This window comes from Colius striatus, chromosome W (assembly GCF_028858725.1).
Source record: "Colius striatus isolate bColStr4 chromosome W, bColStr4.1.hap1, whole genome shotgun sequence".
Taxonomy (NCBI): Eukaryota; Metazoa; Chordata; class Aves; order Coliiformes; family Coliidae; genus Colius; species Colius striatus.
Window position 1 is genome coordinate 9500237 of NC_084789.1, and position 17497 is coordinate 9517733.

The 17497-nt window shown below is 48.2% G+C and overlaps 1 protein-coding gene across 4 annotated transcripts in view; it reads right to left on the reverse strand.

Annotated features, from left to right (window-relative positions):
* Window positions 1-16126, reverse strand: part of LOC133628476 (insulin-like growth factor 2 mRNA-binding protein 1) — a 29631-nt gene extending 13505 nt beyond the window's left edge. The window contains exons 1-8 of one of the 4 annotated variants that reach the window (XM_062016672.1): window positions 16006-16126; window positions 6160-6208; window positions 5982-6007; window positions 5728-5851; window positions 4978-5041; window positions 1354-1635; window positions 563-697; window positions 224-346 (exon numbers count right to left, since the gene is read on the reverse strand). In XM_062016672.1, the coding sequence (XP_061872656.1) occupies window positions 224-346; window positions 563-697; window positions 1354-1635; window positions 4978-5041; window positions 5728-5851; window positions 5982-6007; window positions 6160-6166 (761 nt within the window). In that variant the 5' untranslated portion in view covers window positions 6167-6208; window positions 16006-16126. Of the gene's footprint in view, window positions 1-223; window positions 347-562; window positions 698-1353; window positions 1636-4977; window positions 5042-5727; window positions 5852-5981; window positions 6008-6159; window positions 6209-6537; window positions 6769-12230; window positions 12287-16005 lie in introns of those variants that run through there. The other 3 variants (XM_062016671.1, XM_062016669.1, XM_062016670.1) reach the window with 3 other exon arrangements.
* Between the last annotated feature and the right edge of the window lie 1371 nt (window positions 16127-17497).

The following is a 17497-nucleotide window of genomic DNA, read 5'->3' on the forward strand; positions in this document are numbered from 1 at the left end:
CTGAAGAGATGAGGAGGGGGATAGCAAAGGAAACATAGAAAATATAAAGACAAGAATTTTCAAGAGAGCTTTGGGGAGCAGAGCACCCACACCACAGACTGGTTTCTCATGTAACAGGGAGGCATCTCAGCCCTCTCATCACATCACCCATCTCATCCTCCTCATCTGCCCTGGGCTGAGGAAAGTCTGCCCTGGTTTCCCCAAAGGGAGCAAGGAATCTTACGACGAGATGGTGATTTTTGTCTCTGTGTCTTGCTCCACTTTCTTCAAGTTTCGCCCTTCTTTGCCAATGAGGCGCCCCACAAAGTTGTTATGGGCCAGGATTTTCAGAGGCACTTCATCAGCTCTTGAGAGAAGAGGGAAAAAACCAACATGAAGGATTACTGCAGCCAGAAGAGGAGAGATCTAGTACAGAGGGATGGGGAAAACTCAAGTATCCTTGCTTGGAGCCCCCGGGTCTCCCAAAACCAAAGCTCCTGCACACATGGGAGCATCCCCCTGCTCTGAGCATTGGGATGGTACTGTAGCCCTGTGCACAGATTACGTCTTGGTGTCACCTTACGTCTTGGTGTCCTTCGTCTCCTTCTGCATGATCTCCAAAATCATCTTGCAGGCAGTGGAGCAGCCCTTAGGGGTGGAGTGGATGCTGATGGCTTTTTCTGCAGCTCCTGCATTCTCTTTCCAGTGCACGTCAATTCTGCAAGCAGGGGGTGGGCGCTGGGGCTGGGACTCTGCAGCCTCCCGGCTGCTCTGCTTCCCCTGCATCCCTGTGAACTGCCTGGAGCTCACACTCAGCTGTAAGTTTGTATGCACCCAGGGAAGGCAGGAGGAGTTAATTCTGGGCTCAATATTTGACATGGATGCAGCAGTTAGAAGCTCACATCACAAAAATCCAAATAAGACATCAGCATCTATTTATTTTAAGCAATGGGAGTGATTTAAGTGGTTGAACAAGCATGTGCCTGGAGGATAGGATGGGCTGTTCATCACTTCACATCTCGGATAAAATTTTCCTTGGGGGACTAGAGCCGTAGCCAACACAAACTAAGGGATCAAATGCAAGAGTGGGGGGATGAAGTCCAACAGGCTCATGCTGAACAAGACTGGCTGAGGCCATGACCTTCCCATGTCCCGTCCTAGCCAGGGCAGTCCTGGCAAAGGGAGGCATGTGCGGAAGTGCAGCCATGGAAGCATGGTTGGGACAGGCCATGGGAAGGTGGCTCCTGGACACACTGCCCTGCATGGCAGGAGTGCTAGAGGGCCCTCAAACAGTCCCTTCTCCAAAACCAATCCAAACTCAGACATCACCGCAACCCACAAGGCGCAAAGCAGCACCTGGGAGGATGGACTCACTTGGACTGCGTCTGCTTGGTGATGTTCCTGATAGTGGCCCCGTCCTTGCCGAATATGGCCCCCACATACTGGGTGGGCACCAGGAGGTGGAGGGGGATGTCCATGGACTGCTGCTTGGCTGGTGCCCCCGCAGTGACAGGGGAGCCTTGCCTGGAGGCACCGCGCGCCCCAAAGCCGCCCCGCTGCCCGTTCTCCGGCCCTTGCATGGACTGCTCATCAGGGATGTAGGAGACCTTCAGTGCATGGTTCTCCAGTTGGTGCCCATTCAGCTTCATGATGGCTCTGGAAAGGAAGAAAGGGTTGGGGTAGGGGTTCCTTCTGTCACATTCTCACACCAAGCAGCAGCACATCAGCACCCGCTCAACCCAAAATGGGTCAAGTCCTCTCTGGTGTAACGCCTGGTGAGGGAGCACTTGGAAAGGGGAAAGGAGATCATAGAATCGTAGAATGGTCAGGGTTGCAAAAGACCTCTAGAGCCTCATCCAGCCCTGCTAAAGCAGGTTCTCCTCAATCAGGTCACACAGTAACGTGTCTAGATGGGTTTGGAAACCTCCAGAAAAGAAGACTCCACACCCTCTCTGGGCAGCCTGTGCCAAGTCGTGTCACTGGACACTACAGAAAATAGTGCCTCCCCATCCTCTTGACATCCACCCTTTAAATTCTTGTAAGTGGTTAATGAGATCTCCCCTTAGTCTTCTCCAGGCTAAAGAGCCCCAGGTCCTGCAGCCTTTCCTCATCAGAGAGATGTCCCAGTCCTCTTGATCATCTTGGTAGCCTTGTGCTGGATTCTCTCTAGAAGTTCCCTGTCTCTCTTGAGCTGAACATGTCACTGATGCCACAGGGATCTGGCAGGACTTTCCACCCAACCTGGATGAGCCAAAATATTTTAAGGGGAACCTCTCTGAGAACCCAGAACAAGGACAGGATCAGGCAAGGAGTGATTCCCACATCTCCTCTGCCTTCTGATTTTTTTCCAGTATTTCAATCCTCTCCTGGCAGGACTTTGGGGACTGCAGGAGCTGAAAGTTGTCGATAGATGGGGCTGGCAGCAAGAGTAAAGCGATAGCTTTGGCCATCGCTCTCAGCAGCTCCTTCAAAGCTCCCCAGATTTCTACAAACACAAACCAAACTGTAGATCTCCAGAAAGCAGTCAGTGACATAACTCTTGCAAAAACACAAACAATCCCCTCAAAAAATCCTACAACTAGCAGGACCATGATTTCCCTGCTGCAGTCCCATCCCTGAAGGATGTTCACAGGGACCAAAGATGCTCAATGAAGCACACGGCTTAAAAATGAGCTTAAAAGTCTTTTCCAACTGTAATGATTCTGTGATCATTAAGTCCACTCCCTGCCCTCACCCTGGCCAGTCCACCACTAACCCATGGCCTTCAGCACCTCAGCTCCACGGCTTTGCAATATCTCCAGGGATGGTGACTCCACCACCTCCCTGGGCAGCCTGGTACAGTGTCCAACAACCCTCTCTGTGAAAAAGTTGTTCCTAATCTCCAATGTAAACTTTCCCTGGTACAACTTGAGCCATTTTTCTTGTCCCATCATTCATTACCATGGACAAGAGACTGACCCACACCTCACTACAACTCCCCTCCAGGTAGTTTGTCCTGGTTTAGCAAGGAGCAGCTTCTGCTTGGTAACAGGGAGAGGGGGTTGCAGTGAAGACCTAGTAAAGAGTTTGTGGACTCTCCCCCGGCTCCTGGGTTCACATCCACCTCTGGCCCGGCTGGGCCAATCTGGCTCCTCTGCCATCACTATTTAGGGGACGGGAATTTGAGGTGCTGGCAGGAGGTGTATGAGTGTGTCATGGTTTGACATAGTCTTTTCTGGTAAGGGGGAAGGGGCTGTAAAGATGGCTCCTGTAAGAAGTTGCTCGCAACTCTCCCCAGCTCAGAGCCAGACCCACTTCTGGGGCTGAGCCAATTAGACGCCTCCACGATCACTTTTTTGAGAAGAAGCTGGAAGGGGAGGTTTCTTCCTCCATCTTCTTTCCTTCTTCTGCCCCTTCTTCCTTCTTCTGGCTGGTGGTGGTGCAAGGAGTAGGAATGGTGAGAGAAACAACCATGCGGACTCCAAGGTCAGTGATGAAAGAGAGGAGGAGGCTGTGTTCCGAAGGAGGGGCCCTTTATCACTATGGCCGGAGCAGGCCTTGTCCCGAGAGAGGGACCCTGCAAATGCAGAAACTGCAACCGCGGTGAAGAATCCACGTCAGAGATATTCACCAAGGACTGTGTCCCGTGTGAGGGACCCTGTATCGGCAGAAGCCGCAGCTGCTGAGAACAACCCACACCAGAGAAGTTTGTTAAGGACTGTGTTCCGGGGGAGGAACCCCGTGTTGGAGCAGGGGAAGAATGCCAGGAGTCGTCCTCATCTGAGAAGACAGAAGCGGCAGAGCCCATCTGTGAGAGACTGACCACATTCCCCACTCCCTGCCCCCCTGAGCCATTGTGGGGGGAGGAGGTAGAGATATCGGGAGCAGTGAGCTGGGCCCGGGAAGAAAGAAGGGATGGGGGAGGGAGATCTTAAAGTGCTGATTGTAATTTTCTCATCATCCTACTCCCTTTTTTTTTGCTTTTATTCTGTTCTGTTTCTTGTAGAATAAACTTTCCTACTTTCCTCTCTAAGTCGAGTACTAGAGTCTGTTTTGCCCAGAACCATAATTGGCAGTGAGCCCTCCCTGCCCTTGTCTCAATCCACAACAACCTTGCTTATCTTTTTTTACTCCCATTTCTCTGGGGCCTCCGCCATCCTAACGAGGGTGGGAGTGAATGGGGGCACCGAGCGAGAGACTGTCGTGGTGCTGCTGTGCTAGCTGGGCCAAACCACGACAGAGTGATACAAGATGGAGGCGACCACGCGGACCCTACAGCCAGAGAAGGAGGCAGGAAGGAGAAGCAATAGACCAGAGACCCCTCTGCAAGCCGTGGCGAGAATGCAGCTGTACCCCTGCAACCTATGGAGACCCATGGCAGGACTGAGAGTTACCAGCAGCTCCATGTGAGTGAGCCCGGACGGGCGAGGGACTGTGTGGGGAGACGGCCATGGCCCAGGCCGTGCTGGAGAGCCTGCACGCCGCAGAGCAGCCCCACACGAGAGGCAGAGAGGAGCTGCAGTCTTTGGAATAAGTGCGCGTCGGAGCAGCCCGTGCAGGGCTGCTGTGTGTGTGAGTTACCCCACGGACTTGCAGGGAGGACGGGTGCGGAGCCCACCTGTCCTGAGGAGGGACAAACGGCAGAAGCTATTGGGAATAGACTGACTGAAATCCCCTCTCCCTGGGTCTCATTATTACTTTTTCTGGAGATATTGTATTTACATGATTTCAGGAGTTCTTATGAAAATCTCCACTTTTCCTTGAGCAAAAAGTTATGTTTTTACACTCTGAACTGCAGAGAAAAGCCTAAAAAGTTAGATGCCCATCTGAAGGTGAAGGAAAAGAAATCAGAAGTCAGGGAGGGTGTCTTCAAATCTGCTCTATTTTTAGCCAAAATTTAGGAATTCTGGGGTAATCTGACTCCCAGAACTAGAAATCCTGTTTTCTGCAAGCAAGGAAGGAGCTGGAGGTGCAGCAGGGAGAGCAGTCTGAGCTCCTGGAGAACCATGGGGCACTCACTGCCTGGTCTGCTCCCAGTTGGCGTAGGTGACATTGACAATAGCTGTCTCGCTGTCTGTGTTCACTGTGAGAAAAAGAAGCAAAAATCAGAAAGACAGAGGGAATGCCTCAGATCAAAGCCCCTCCAAAAGCTGCAAGATCTCCTCAGATGAGCCTCTGCTCAGGGGCTCCCCAGGGATTTTCAAACATTTTTCTCCTGCAAGGGAGAAGAGTGTTGAAGGATTTATGCCACACTGTGACTCACCCTGGGCAGCACAGACCCTCCTGCAGTAAAGTCCCAAAGCCAATTCTATCCTGCCACCCCTTCCCAGAGCCCAGGAATGGTCCCAGGATCATCTCCGAGCCTTCCTTTCAATTTCTAGGAGGGTTATGGTAACTCTCATTAAACATCACAGGAGCAATATTAAGCCTCCCATCTCAACCAGTTGCCGAGAGGCCGAGATAAAAACTGTTGAGACAACAAGGCCCCAGCAGCCTTGGGAGAGCATCCTGTGTCCTCCCCAAGGAAAAACCTCCCAGCACCCGAGGAGGCACGGCCACAGGCACTGCCTAAACCCATGTCATAGGACTCATCTTTTTAGCAACAGGGAACAAAAAGAAAGCCCCAGCCACCAGGCTGAGACCTCTTGACATCTTTAGCCACAGCTTTTGCTGACAAAGGAAAACCACATGTCTGTCCTCTCCCTCCTCCCCCCAAAAATAGCTGGGGTAGAAAATATCTTAAATACAGCTTCTTTTTATCAGTCCTACCTTGCTCACAGTTTTCTACAGTGCCATACTGGGCTAGCAAACCATCCAGAACCTGGACGCGAGTCGTTGGTGGAATACAGTCTCCCGGCCCCCAGGATGCTGGACCCAGGGGCCTCAGAGCCAGCTAGGGGGGAAAAAAGAGTTGGGGAAAAGTGGCAGCAGTCAGCAGGAAGAAAGGATCCATTTTGTGCCTTATACAATAGATAAATCCCACAACCCGGTTATTACTGCAGATTTTTGTTGGTGTATCTTACGTTGCTTCCACCACTTGAATTTGCTTCTGTAAAGGAAAAGGAATAAGCTACAGGGATGCAAAGGTCTGGTATAATTTGACAACAAAAAAAAAGGAGAAACCAGTTTTAATCCCAAGTACAGAAACAGAGGAAATTAATCTTTAAATGTGATCTGTGCCTTTCCGCTTGTTTCTCTTACCTCCCATCGCAGCTGGGGTGGGATGTTTCGGATTTGAATTTTTTGTCTCCTGAAACAAATGAAAAGTGATTAAAAAGCAAATTTGGCATCTGAAATGCAGCTGCCTCACACTGAACTGTTGCATGCTGATGTATCTCATGAAGCTTTGCTTTTCCACACCCTACCAGGGCTTCTGATGGCTTTTTGGCTAATTTCTCACTGTCGGGGTTTTGCCCAGCCGGAGCAAAGGGGAAGAAAACCGCGACTCCTCCCCCTCCCCCTCTCGACGGAATGCGGAGGGGATCGGCGAGGGAGAAAAAAAAAGTAAAAGAGCCCGCGTAAGTTGAGATAAGAACAGTTTACTGGGGAACAACTATAACAAAGACAAAGGGATATTACAAAGAAAACTGGTGAGTGATACAGTTGCTCACCACCCGGGACCCGACGTGAGCGACCGCTCCGGACCGGCGATCGAGAGTCCGCGCCCCCCGGAAGAGCTTCTTCCGGCCAGCCCCCACCTATACCCTGGGCATGACGGTTGGGATGGTATCGAATACCTGCTGGCCAGCCTGGGTCAGCTGTTCAGGCTGTGCCCTTTCCTGGTTCCTCACGGGAATTAACTCTATCCTGGCTCAAACCAGGGCATTCCACCCCTTATTCTATACCATCTACACATCATGTCTAGGTTTAAACATCATAATCATCTACACATACATAACATAGAGCAACTGTAGGAATAATGACATTCAACAGCTATCATTATACAATTTAATTCACGGATTATTCTCACCCAGAATCAAATTCCCTTGAGGCACACATTGGGTCTTCCCATCCTTATACATCACCCACCAAGTACACCCAGGTCCCTGAGCAAAAACTAATCCCACGGATGGGTTTGCCTTTACCTGAGGCAGGACACACCCAGACTGCCTTCCCTAACATGTCTTTTATATGTACCACAGGGACTTTGTCCCCTTCTACAATATGTAAGGGTTCTGATTGGGCAGGGCCAGCTCGACTGAGAGATCCTCTAGAGTTGACTAACCAGGTGGCCTTTTCCAAGTGTGTATCCCAATGCTTGAAAGTTCCACCTCCCATTGCTTTCAGTGTGGTTTTCAATAACCCATTGTATCTCTCAACTTTTCCTGAGGCTGGTGCATGATAGGGAATATGATAAACCCATTCAATGCCATGCTCTTTGGCCCAGGCATCTATGAGGTTGTTCCTGAAGTGTGTCCCGTTGTCTGACTCAATTCTTTCTGGGGTGTCATGTCTCCAGAGGACTTTCCTTTCAAGGCCCTGAATAGTGTTCCGGGCGGTGGCATGAGCCACAGGATATGTTTCCAACCATCCTGTGGTTGCCTCCACCATTGTGAGCACATGACATTTGCCTTGGCGAGTCTGTGGCAGTGTGATGTAATCAATCTGCCAGGCCTCTCCGTATTTATATTTCTGCCATCGTCCTCCATACCATATGGGCTTCCACCATTTTGCTTGTTTAATTGTAGCACGTCTCACACTCATGGATAACCTGTGCAATAGTGTCCAAGGTTAAGTCCACCCCTCGATCACGAGTCCATTTATAGGTAGCATCTCTGCCTTGATGACCTGAGGTATCATGGGCCCATTGAGCTAAAAATAACTCCCCCTTATGTTGCCAATCCAGATCTATCTAAGAAATCTTAGTAGCCTTGTCAACTTGCTGGTTATGCAGATGTTCTTCCGTGGCCCGCTTTTTGGGTACGTGAGCATCTACATGGCGCACCTTCACAACTAGTTTCTCCATTTGAGCAGCAATGTCCTGCCATAGTGGAGCAGCCCAGATGGGTTTGCCCTGTTGTTGCCAGTTGTTCTGTCTCCATTGCTGTAGCCATCCCCATAGAGCGTTTGCCACCATCCATGAATCAGTGTAGAGGTAGATCCTTGGCCATTTTTCCCGTTCAGCAACGTCTAAATCCAACTGGATGGCTTTTACCTCTGCAAACTGACTGGATTCACCCTCTCCTTCTGCAGCTTCTGAAATTTTGCGTAGGGGACTCCATACAGCTGCCTTCCATCTCAAATGCCTTCCCACAAGGCAACAGGACCCATCAGTAAACAGGGCATACCGCTTCTCATCTTCTGACAGTTCATCATACGATAGGACCTTGTCAACACGTGTCACCTTCTCTGGTGATATTTCACCATCTTCGCACTGGCCAGTTTGTGATCACCTCCAGGATCCCAGGGCGACTAGGCTTCCCTATGCGAGTTCGTTGTGTGATCAGTGCGATCCACTTACTCCATGTAGCATCAGTTGCATGATGCGTAGGGAATGCCTTCCCCATGAACATCCAGCCCAACACTGGCAGTCGAGGTGCCAGGAAGAGTTGTGTTTCTGTGTCAATCACTTCTGACGCAGATCGAACTCCTTCATATGCTGCCAGTATCTCCTTCTCGGTTGGAGTGTATCGGGCCATGGATCCTCTGTATCCCCAACTCCAGAACCTGAGGGGTCGGCCTCGACCCTCCCCAGGTGCTCTCTGCCAAAGACTCCAAGTAGGGCCATTCTCCCCAGCTGCACTGTAGAGCACATTTTTAACATCTGGTCCTGTCCGGACTGGCCCAAGCACCATCGCATGAACAATCTCCTGTTTAATTTGTTCAAAACTTTGTTGCTGCTCAGGACCCCATTCAAAATCATTCTTCTTCCGTGTCACACGGTAAAGGGGGCTAACAATCATACTATAATTTGGAATATGCATTCTCCAAAAACCCACAACACCTAAGAAAGCTTGTGTTTCCTTTTTGTTAGTTGGTGGAGACATGGCTGCAATCTTGTTTATCACCTCTATTGGAATATGACGACGTCCATCCTGCCATTTTACTCCTAAAAACTGGATCTCCTGTGCAGGTCCTTTGACTTTACTGCATTTAATGGCAAAACCAGCCTTCAGAAGAATTTTAATTATTTTCTTTCCTTTATCAAGGACTTCCACTGCTGAGTCACCCTACACCACAATATCATCAATGTATTGCAGATGTTCTGGGGCCTCACCCTCCTCCAGCGTGGCCTGGATCAGTCCATGGCAAATGGTGGGGCTGTGTTTCCACCCCTGGGGCAGTCGATTCCAAGTATACTGCACCCCTCTCCAAGTGAAAGCAAACTGAGGCCTGCACTCTTTTGTTAAAGGGATTGAGAAGAATGCATTGGCAATATCAATGGTGGCATACCATTTGGCTGCCTTGGACTCCAATTCGTATTGGAGTTCCAACATGTCTGGCACAGCCATGCTCAGCGGTGGCGTGACTTCATTCAGGCCACAATAGTCTACTGTCAGTCTCCACTCTCCACTCGACTTTTGTACCGGCCATATAGGGCTGTTAAAGGGTGAGTGAGTTTTGCTGATCACCCCTTGGCTCTCCAATTGGCGAATCAACTTATCAATGAGAATCACAGAGTCTCTGTTGGTGCGGTATTGCTGACGGTGCACTGTTGTGGTTGCAATTGGTACCTGTTGCTCCTCAACCTTCAGCAACCCCACAACAGAAGGGTCCTCTGAGAGGCCAGGCATGCTGGATAATTGTTCAATCTCTTCTGCCTCCACTGCAGCCACACCAAAGGCCCACCTGTATCCTTTTGGGTCCTTAAAATACCCTCTCTTAAGATAATCTATACCTAAGATGCATGGAGCTTTGGGGCCTGTCCCAATGGGATGCTTGTGCCAATTTGTGCCAGTCAGACTTGCTTCAGCTTCTAATACATTTAGCTGTTGAGATCCCCCTGTCACTCCAGAAATACAAATGGATTCTGTCCCTTTAAAATTTGATGGCATCAGAGTACATTGTGCACTGGTGTCCACTAAAGCATTGTATTCTTGTGGATTTGATGTGCCAGGCCAACGAATCCACACAGTCCAATAAACCCGATTATCCCTTTCCTCCACCTGGCTGGAGGCAGGGCCCCCCTAATACTGGTCATCGCAGTCATCATTTACTGTTTCCCAGGAAACACCAGAGGTCCCCTCGAGGGAATCAGAATTGAAATCAACCCTCCTATCTTGTCTAGGGGGTTGCTCACTGGAAACTGGAGTGACATTCCTCCAAGGAGAGTTACTTCTTTTAACCCTTCCTTTACACAACTCCTGTGCCTGTGCTCTTGGAGTAGATGGGGTAGGTGGCCTATCCCACTTGCTCATATTCTCTCCTTGGTCCTGTGGATAGGACCGTGAAACATCCTGGGGTGTATACTCCTTATGTTCCTGCTCTTGAGCACGGGGATGCTTATTCTTAAAAGCTGGAGTACTGGCAGGTGGAGAGCGAGACATGAATTGGTCAAACTTCCGTGACATTTTCTCTACAGCTGAAACAACAGCCTGTAGGGGAGAAGACACATTTTCTTCATATTGCCGAAGTTGAGCAGCTAGTTGTTCCACTGTTTGCCTCTCATCTTCTTTCCAGGAGACAACTGCCAACGAACTGGCATAGTTTGGTGGTGCACTTCGTAGGAGCTTTTGCCACATAACTCGTGTGCATTGAACTTCATCTGGGTCTGTGGGTGCATAGTCATTATAAATAATCTCCAGCACAGCTAACTCCCTCAAATATTGAATGCCTTTCTCCATGGTGGTCCACTTACTTAGGGGGCTTGTAATATCTTCCTTGAAGGGGTATCTTTCCTTCACGCCCAACAAAAGTCGCCTCCAGAGGCTGAGGGTCTGTGATGGTCTTCCCATAGCCTTATCAATGCCCCCGTCCCAGGACAAGGAGCCCAATTGTCTGGCTTCTTTGCCCTCTAAGTCCAAACTGTGGGCTCCATTTTCCCAGCATCGGAGCATCCAGGTGATAATGTGCTCACCTGGGTGACAGCTGTAATCTTTCCGCACATCTCGCAGTTCACTCAGGGACAAGGACCGGCTGATTATCTCTGGCTCCAACTCTTCTTTCCTCTGTGATATCCCTTGTTCATCTTCATCCTTAGTGCTGCAAACTGGATTTTTGGGTATTTCTTTTTCTGTACAGGGGCAACTGATACTGGCACAGATTGATACTCTGATTCAACAGCAATTGTATCAGTTGTCTCAGTTTGAGTGGCCGCAGTTGTAACAGCAACAGTCTGGGTTTGAGCATCCACAGTTGTAGCAGCAGTCTGAGTGGACACAACAACAATATTCACAGTCTGGGTATGAGTGTCCACAGTGGTAACAGCAACGGTGTCAGCAGTCTGGGTATGAGTGTTCACAGCTGCAACTGCAACATCCACTGCTGAAGTTGGAATGGGTTCCTGTGTTCACCAATGAAGTTGGTTCTGGCACAGGTGGGTTAGGAATGGGTTCCTGTGTTCTCCAAATCTTTACAGGTAAAAAGCTCCCTGGACACCTGCCCATATTCTGTATGCCTTTCCTCACAGCTCTCAAAAAAAATTTTACAATCCAAGCCGAGGTGAAAACATGGGAAAATAATACAAACATGGTAATTAGAACATTCCAAGTATTATTGTTAGAATCCATTAGAAGCATCTTGAAGAAATGAGGGTAGGTGACATAGTGGGAGGAATTAAACATGTCAGCTTTTCCCATAAATTCAGTGCCATTATTAAGTTCTAGGAGAAAATGTGGAAGAGACCGAAAAGCCATGTACACATTCCAACCCAACTTAATAACCCATGACAAAATCATATCATAAGCCAATCCCATCCAGTGCAGTAGCATGAGAATTTTTATACATTTTTCACTGAAGAGAAACACTATCACAGGACATACATGATGCAGATAAGAGGACATGTAATACCTCCATACGAGCATATCAACCAACATTGTGATCAGCAATCAGTTAGTGTCAGGAGTGTACACAAGGATTTTGTTTAAACCCACTCTGTTCTATTTCAACCTCTCGTGTCCCACGTTGGGCGCCAATAAATGTCGTGGTTTTTCCCAGCCGGAGCAAAGGGGAAGAAAACCGCGACTCCTCCCTCTCCCCCTCTCGACGGAATGCGGAGGGGATCGGAGAGGGAGAGAAAAAAAAAGTAAAAGAGCCCGCGTAAGTTGAAATAAGAACAGTTTACTGGGGAAAATTGAAGAGTAACAAGTATAACAAAGACAAGGGGATATTACAAAGAAAACTGGTGAGTGATGCAGTTGCTCACCACCCGGGACCCGACGTGAGCGACCGCTCCGGACCGGCGACCGAGAGCCCGCGCCCCCCGGAAGAGAGCTTCTTCCGGCCAGCCCCCACCTATACCCTGGGCATGACGGTTAGGATGGTATCGAATACCTGCTGGCCAGCCTGGGTCAGCTGTTCAGGCTGTGCCCTTTCCTGGTTCCTCACGGGAATTAACTCTATCCTGGCTCAAACCAGGACACTCACTAATCATTACCAGGGTGATTGACAGCTGTCACTCAGATACAGTTCATATCATTTAGACTACAGAATGTGGCCAAGGACATATTTTATTCTGTGTTTTCAGCCCCTCCTCTGGACAGTGGGGTATTGGCCTCTTACTGGAGACTTTATAAATCCCACAGGCTCAGAGCATGGCAAGCAGGGGAAGTAAAGAGGGATTCGTTAAAGCCGAAGGAGATGCAAGGATTCAGGGCCCCAACAACTTCAGATGTACAAGCACATGCCAGCACCAGTATGAGAAAGGAAGAGGAGATAAAACTGCTTGTGACTTCTGACAGTTTTTGTGATCAAGGTCTGTGTCAGAAGGTGGTGGCACAGGGATCTGCAGCTTTTGAGAGCTGCTCCACTGCGGTGTTACCACTCTGGAGAGAGGCACAGAGCCTCTCGTGCCTGGCAGGTACAGATTTGTCAGATAAGAACCAGATCAAAAATCGATGCAGGAGGGTTTCTGTGCGGGGTCTTGTGCCAGTGGCACCCAGCCTGTTTTAAAGCCAAATCAGGTTGAACCAGTGTAGCAAGCAGACAAGCCCTCTGAGATCAAAGTGGACTCATAAAGGGAGAATCCAGAAGTTACAACACTGATTATACTATCTTCTGAACTTAATTCAAGGGTGGAGACCCTTTTGTCAAAACTCAAGTTAAAACCTGTGATGCCATATCAGGCCTGACAGTCCTCCCAGTTTGGGTGGGGAGGTGACAGGAGGTGGGGGTTCAGACCTCCAGCAGCCTGGGCTGCAAGCAGCACACTTGTCCCCATTGCATCAGCACAAATCCCAGCCCAGATCCCAGACAGGAGCTCCCAAAGCCCCTTCCAGCCCTGGCACCAGCATTGGTGGGTCCGGGCAAAGATGGCACACAGATCTGCAGCAGGTCTGGCATCACAGCTGGGGCTGTGGCTGAGCCCCACGTGGGTTACAATTGCTGAGGATTTTCTACTGAAAACTGCAAGTGAAATCAAAATGTTTCTGCTCTTCTGTCTAAGGGAAGGTAAAGAGAAGAAAGTAACTGAGATGAAAAAAAAAGTAAAAGTGAGACTTTTTATTACTTTTAAATAGAAGAACCAAGTTCTTCACCAAATCTGGTTGAAGCCAGACTCAGTTTCTCTTGCATTTGCTCTAGAGAAAGGAGGCTAGGACAAAGTAAAACTCTTCCAGGAAAACACAATCTAGTGTTTTCATCGAAAAATGAGAAACTGAGGTTTCTCACACAGAGCCTCTGTTAGCATGGGGAAAGATGTCAATGAATCCACCTTGGCCAGTCTGGCCAAGGAAGCCAGCAGTGCCCACAGAGCCCACACTCCTCATGCATCTACTTGGGTTTGGGAGACAGTTAAAACCCCTAGCTGTTTCCTTCATCCCACTGGATCTGGACCAGCAGTAGAGGTGATGCAAAGTTTCCAGACAGGGAAAGATGTTCTGTGTTTGTTAGGTTGGGGTTTCTTTAGCAAGCGAATCATGAATAAGAGAAGAAAAGGAAAAGGTTGAAGTTCAGGTAAGACAGAGCAAGAGCTAGAAAACAGCAAAGATGGAGCTTTTCTACTCCATTGCCATCCACCTGGTTACAGAGTAAATAACAGTGCCCAAGCAAAGCCATTTAAAGTCCACCACTGCTTTGGCACAGGCAACATGAAAAGCCAACCTGACAAACATACACCGAATAAATTCAATGCACCATTAGGGAAATCCAGCACAAAGCTGTCTGAATATCTGATCTGGATTTTTTCCTAAGTGAATTCCCCTCAGATATGTTCGTGCCCTCTCTCCTGTCTGCCTTCCATAAACATTCCCATTGCCAAATTTTACTGGCACAAACAGCAGCATAAAGTAGCAGGAACAAGTATTTGGGGAAAATAAAGATATAATTTGTGCTGTGCAAACATTCATGCAAGGCATGCAGGGGTGTGCAGCCAGTAAAGCATAGAACAACATCACGGGGCAGATAAAGGATCATTGGCGAAAACGCTTCCCTCAAGCCACAGCTTTTCAAAAGTCACAAATAACTCTCTCCCGCCAATGTGTATAACATAAAAGTCACAGCCACTTTGCATCTCTGGTACAAGCAAGAAGTAGCTGCAGATGTCAGAGAAATCTGTTGCATTATTAGCTCAGCTGCAGCTGAACGCTAAACAATGACTATATAAAGTTGTATATTTAGACTCAAATTCAGCACATGGCTCACTTTACCATCAAAGCAGCCCCATTCACTTCAAAAGGATGGCTTCCCCAAGGATGGCACATGTAGCAATGTACCTGAAGGAAAATGGATGTGGCCCACACAGACTTTGGTTATATGAGACCATAAGCTACACAGGCTCAGACACAGGCCTCAGATGCAGGCCTCAGACTTTAGCTATATCAGACAGTGAACAGTAGTCCTGAAGAATAGTCAAGCACAAGTTGCTTATTAGAATGTAGATATGAAGGCAACTGTGTGTGGGAAAGAAACTGTGTAAGCTTAGAATAGAAATTAGATAAAGAAGGAATTAGGTAAAAGAATGTAGAAACTGCTACTATCAAAATACTAACATAGTTAAGCTTAACAAATCATATTCTGCTATTAGGCATGTGAACAGAGCATGATAGACTGAGCTATCCAATCATAATAGAATACATTGTGTATTTAGAAAAGAATAACATATATAATGTGATTGAATGCTAAAATAAATGGCTTCTGCATTGATCATATTGGTCTGATGCATGGTCCGTGAATCCCGTCCTGCGAGGTGGTCCCTGCAAGTGGCGCCCAAAAAAGAGACTCCAACCAACTTTTTTAAGGTTCATATTGAATTTACTAAATAATTAAAAGAAGAAGAGAGTGGGAGAAAAAATTGGAAAGTCCAGCCGGTGACAGACCAACAGAGTCTGGGAGTCGGAGGCAAACAGCCGGGGAGTGACTCAAGAAGAAAAATGCTGCGCAGTGGAACACCTGAAATAGAGGTGAGCGGCTGGGAGGGAGGAGTATGGGAACACAATTAAGTAAAGAAGAAGAAGCAGTAGTAAATCTCCTCCAACATATGCTCTCTAAGAGAGGACTTAAATATGACGAACTGGCTTTACGCCGATTGTTGCTGTGGAGTTGGGAAAAGGGAATAATAACTGATGCAGCTACAGCATTTCATCTCGCCAGCTGGGAAAAACTTGGCAGTGCTCTGTGGGAAAAGATGAGCCTAGGATCACGGGAGGCACAGTGCTTTGCTACCACTTGGTGATTAATCAAAGAGACTCTACGAGAGTTAAAGGCTGAATGCAAAGCTGCCGCTGATATCTTTACAGCTATAACTTCTGGGGAGAAAAAGGGGAGTGCGTTAATGTTTGAGGAGGTTCGCATACCAGGATCAGCAGCCCATGTCGTTGCTGCCGCTCCCTCCACACTATTGGCGCCACCGTTATCTTCCCTGCCGGGAGAAACGGAGCGGTCTCCTCCTCCTCCGTTCGCACTAAAATCTCCCTCTGATCCCAAAGTTCCACCGGGGGAGGAAAAACTTACCAAGAATAATGACTCTAATAAGTCAGCTGCTCCAGATTTTAAATTGCAGTCACCAAAAACATCAGCAACAGTGCGGGTGCGGGTATCGGGGCCGCCAATCCGGGAACCAAGCGCGCGCGCCGCTTCCCCTCCGCGCGCCACCTCCCCCCATCCTCCCGCCCCTTCCCGCAAACGAGAGACGGGAACCGCCGCAAACGAGCAGCCAGTGTGCTTTACTAATGCAACAGCGCCACCTAGCGCCTTAGGTACTGACGTGCCTTTACCACCCTTTGCTCCACCGACTCCCGTTGCAGCCTGCCCTAAGGGAGCTCCGGAGGGATGGGTGGAAGAGTGAATAACAAATTGCAACAATTACAGGACAATATGGAAAAATGGAGACTAGAAGCTGCTCCAGCAGCTCCAGCTCCTACGAGACCTTCAACAGCATCGCTACAACAAGAACCAGTTATGCCTGAACCAGGACAAAAATGGAGAGGGATTGTTAAAGATGCTTTAATAGAAGGGGTTATGTTACCTGAGGCATTTCCTGTGATTATGGGGAATCAGAATCAACCAAATCAGTGAGTAAATCTTGACTGGAAATTGTTAAAAGAGCTTAAACAAGCGGTTACTCAATATGGTTTAAATTCTTCTTATACTCAAGGCTTTTTGCAACACATATTCCTGGGTACGTTGTTAACTCCATCAGATACTAATCGTATAGTACAGTTATTGCTGTCGTCAGCTCAAAGACTTCATTTTCTTAATGACTGGGAACGCCTTTGTCATGAAGCTGGAAAATTTAAACCGGGGGCAAAATGATCCGATATTTGGTATAACACATGAAATGTTGTTGGGAGGAGGTCCTTTTGCAAATGAACAAGTACAGGCTAGACTTGTTGTTCAGACTAGGCTTGTTCAGGCTTTGCAGCTGTCTCAATCATTAGCTTTATGAGTGTTGAAAAGTGTGCCAGATCTAGGGAAGACAGTTTTCCCCCTATAGCACCATCCATCAACAAGATAAGGAGCCATATGGGTCTTTTTTAAACAGGCTCACAGAAGCCTTGGGAAAACATCCAGACTTAGATAATGAGGTGAAAGAGAAACTTTTAGTATCGCTGGCACTGGAGAATGCTAATTCACAATGCAAACGGATTCTTTATACATTGCCTGAATCTGCTACGCTTGCTGGGATGTTAGAAGTCTGCTCATGGGTAGGGTCTAATGAGGAACAAGCAGAGCTTTTAGCCAATGCTTTTGCTGCAGTAGTAAAGCCTTTAGTACAGCAAGGGTGTGAAGGTAGAGGATTAAAGTGTTTTAAATGTGGAAAAATTGGACACACTAAAGCTCAGTGTAAAAACAAAGCAAAAGTTTCAAATGAAACTGAAATGAAATGCCCTGAAATGAAAGGGCCGTTAGGGTATGGTTTATGTGCTTTGCTACTTGGTCGGTCGTCAACATCACGACAAGGTATATTTGTGCCTGGGGTAATTGATGCAGACTTTGAAGGAGT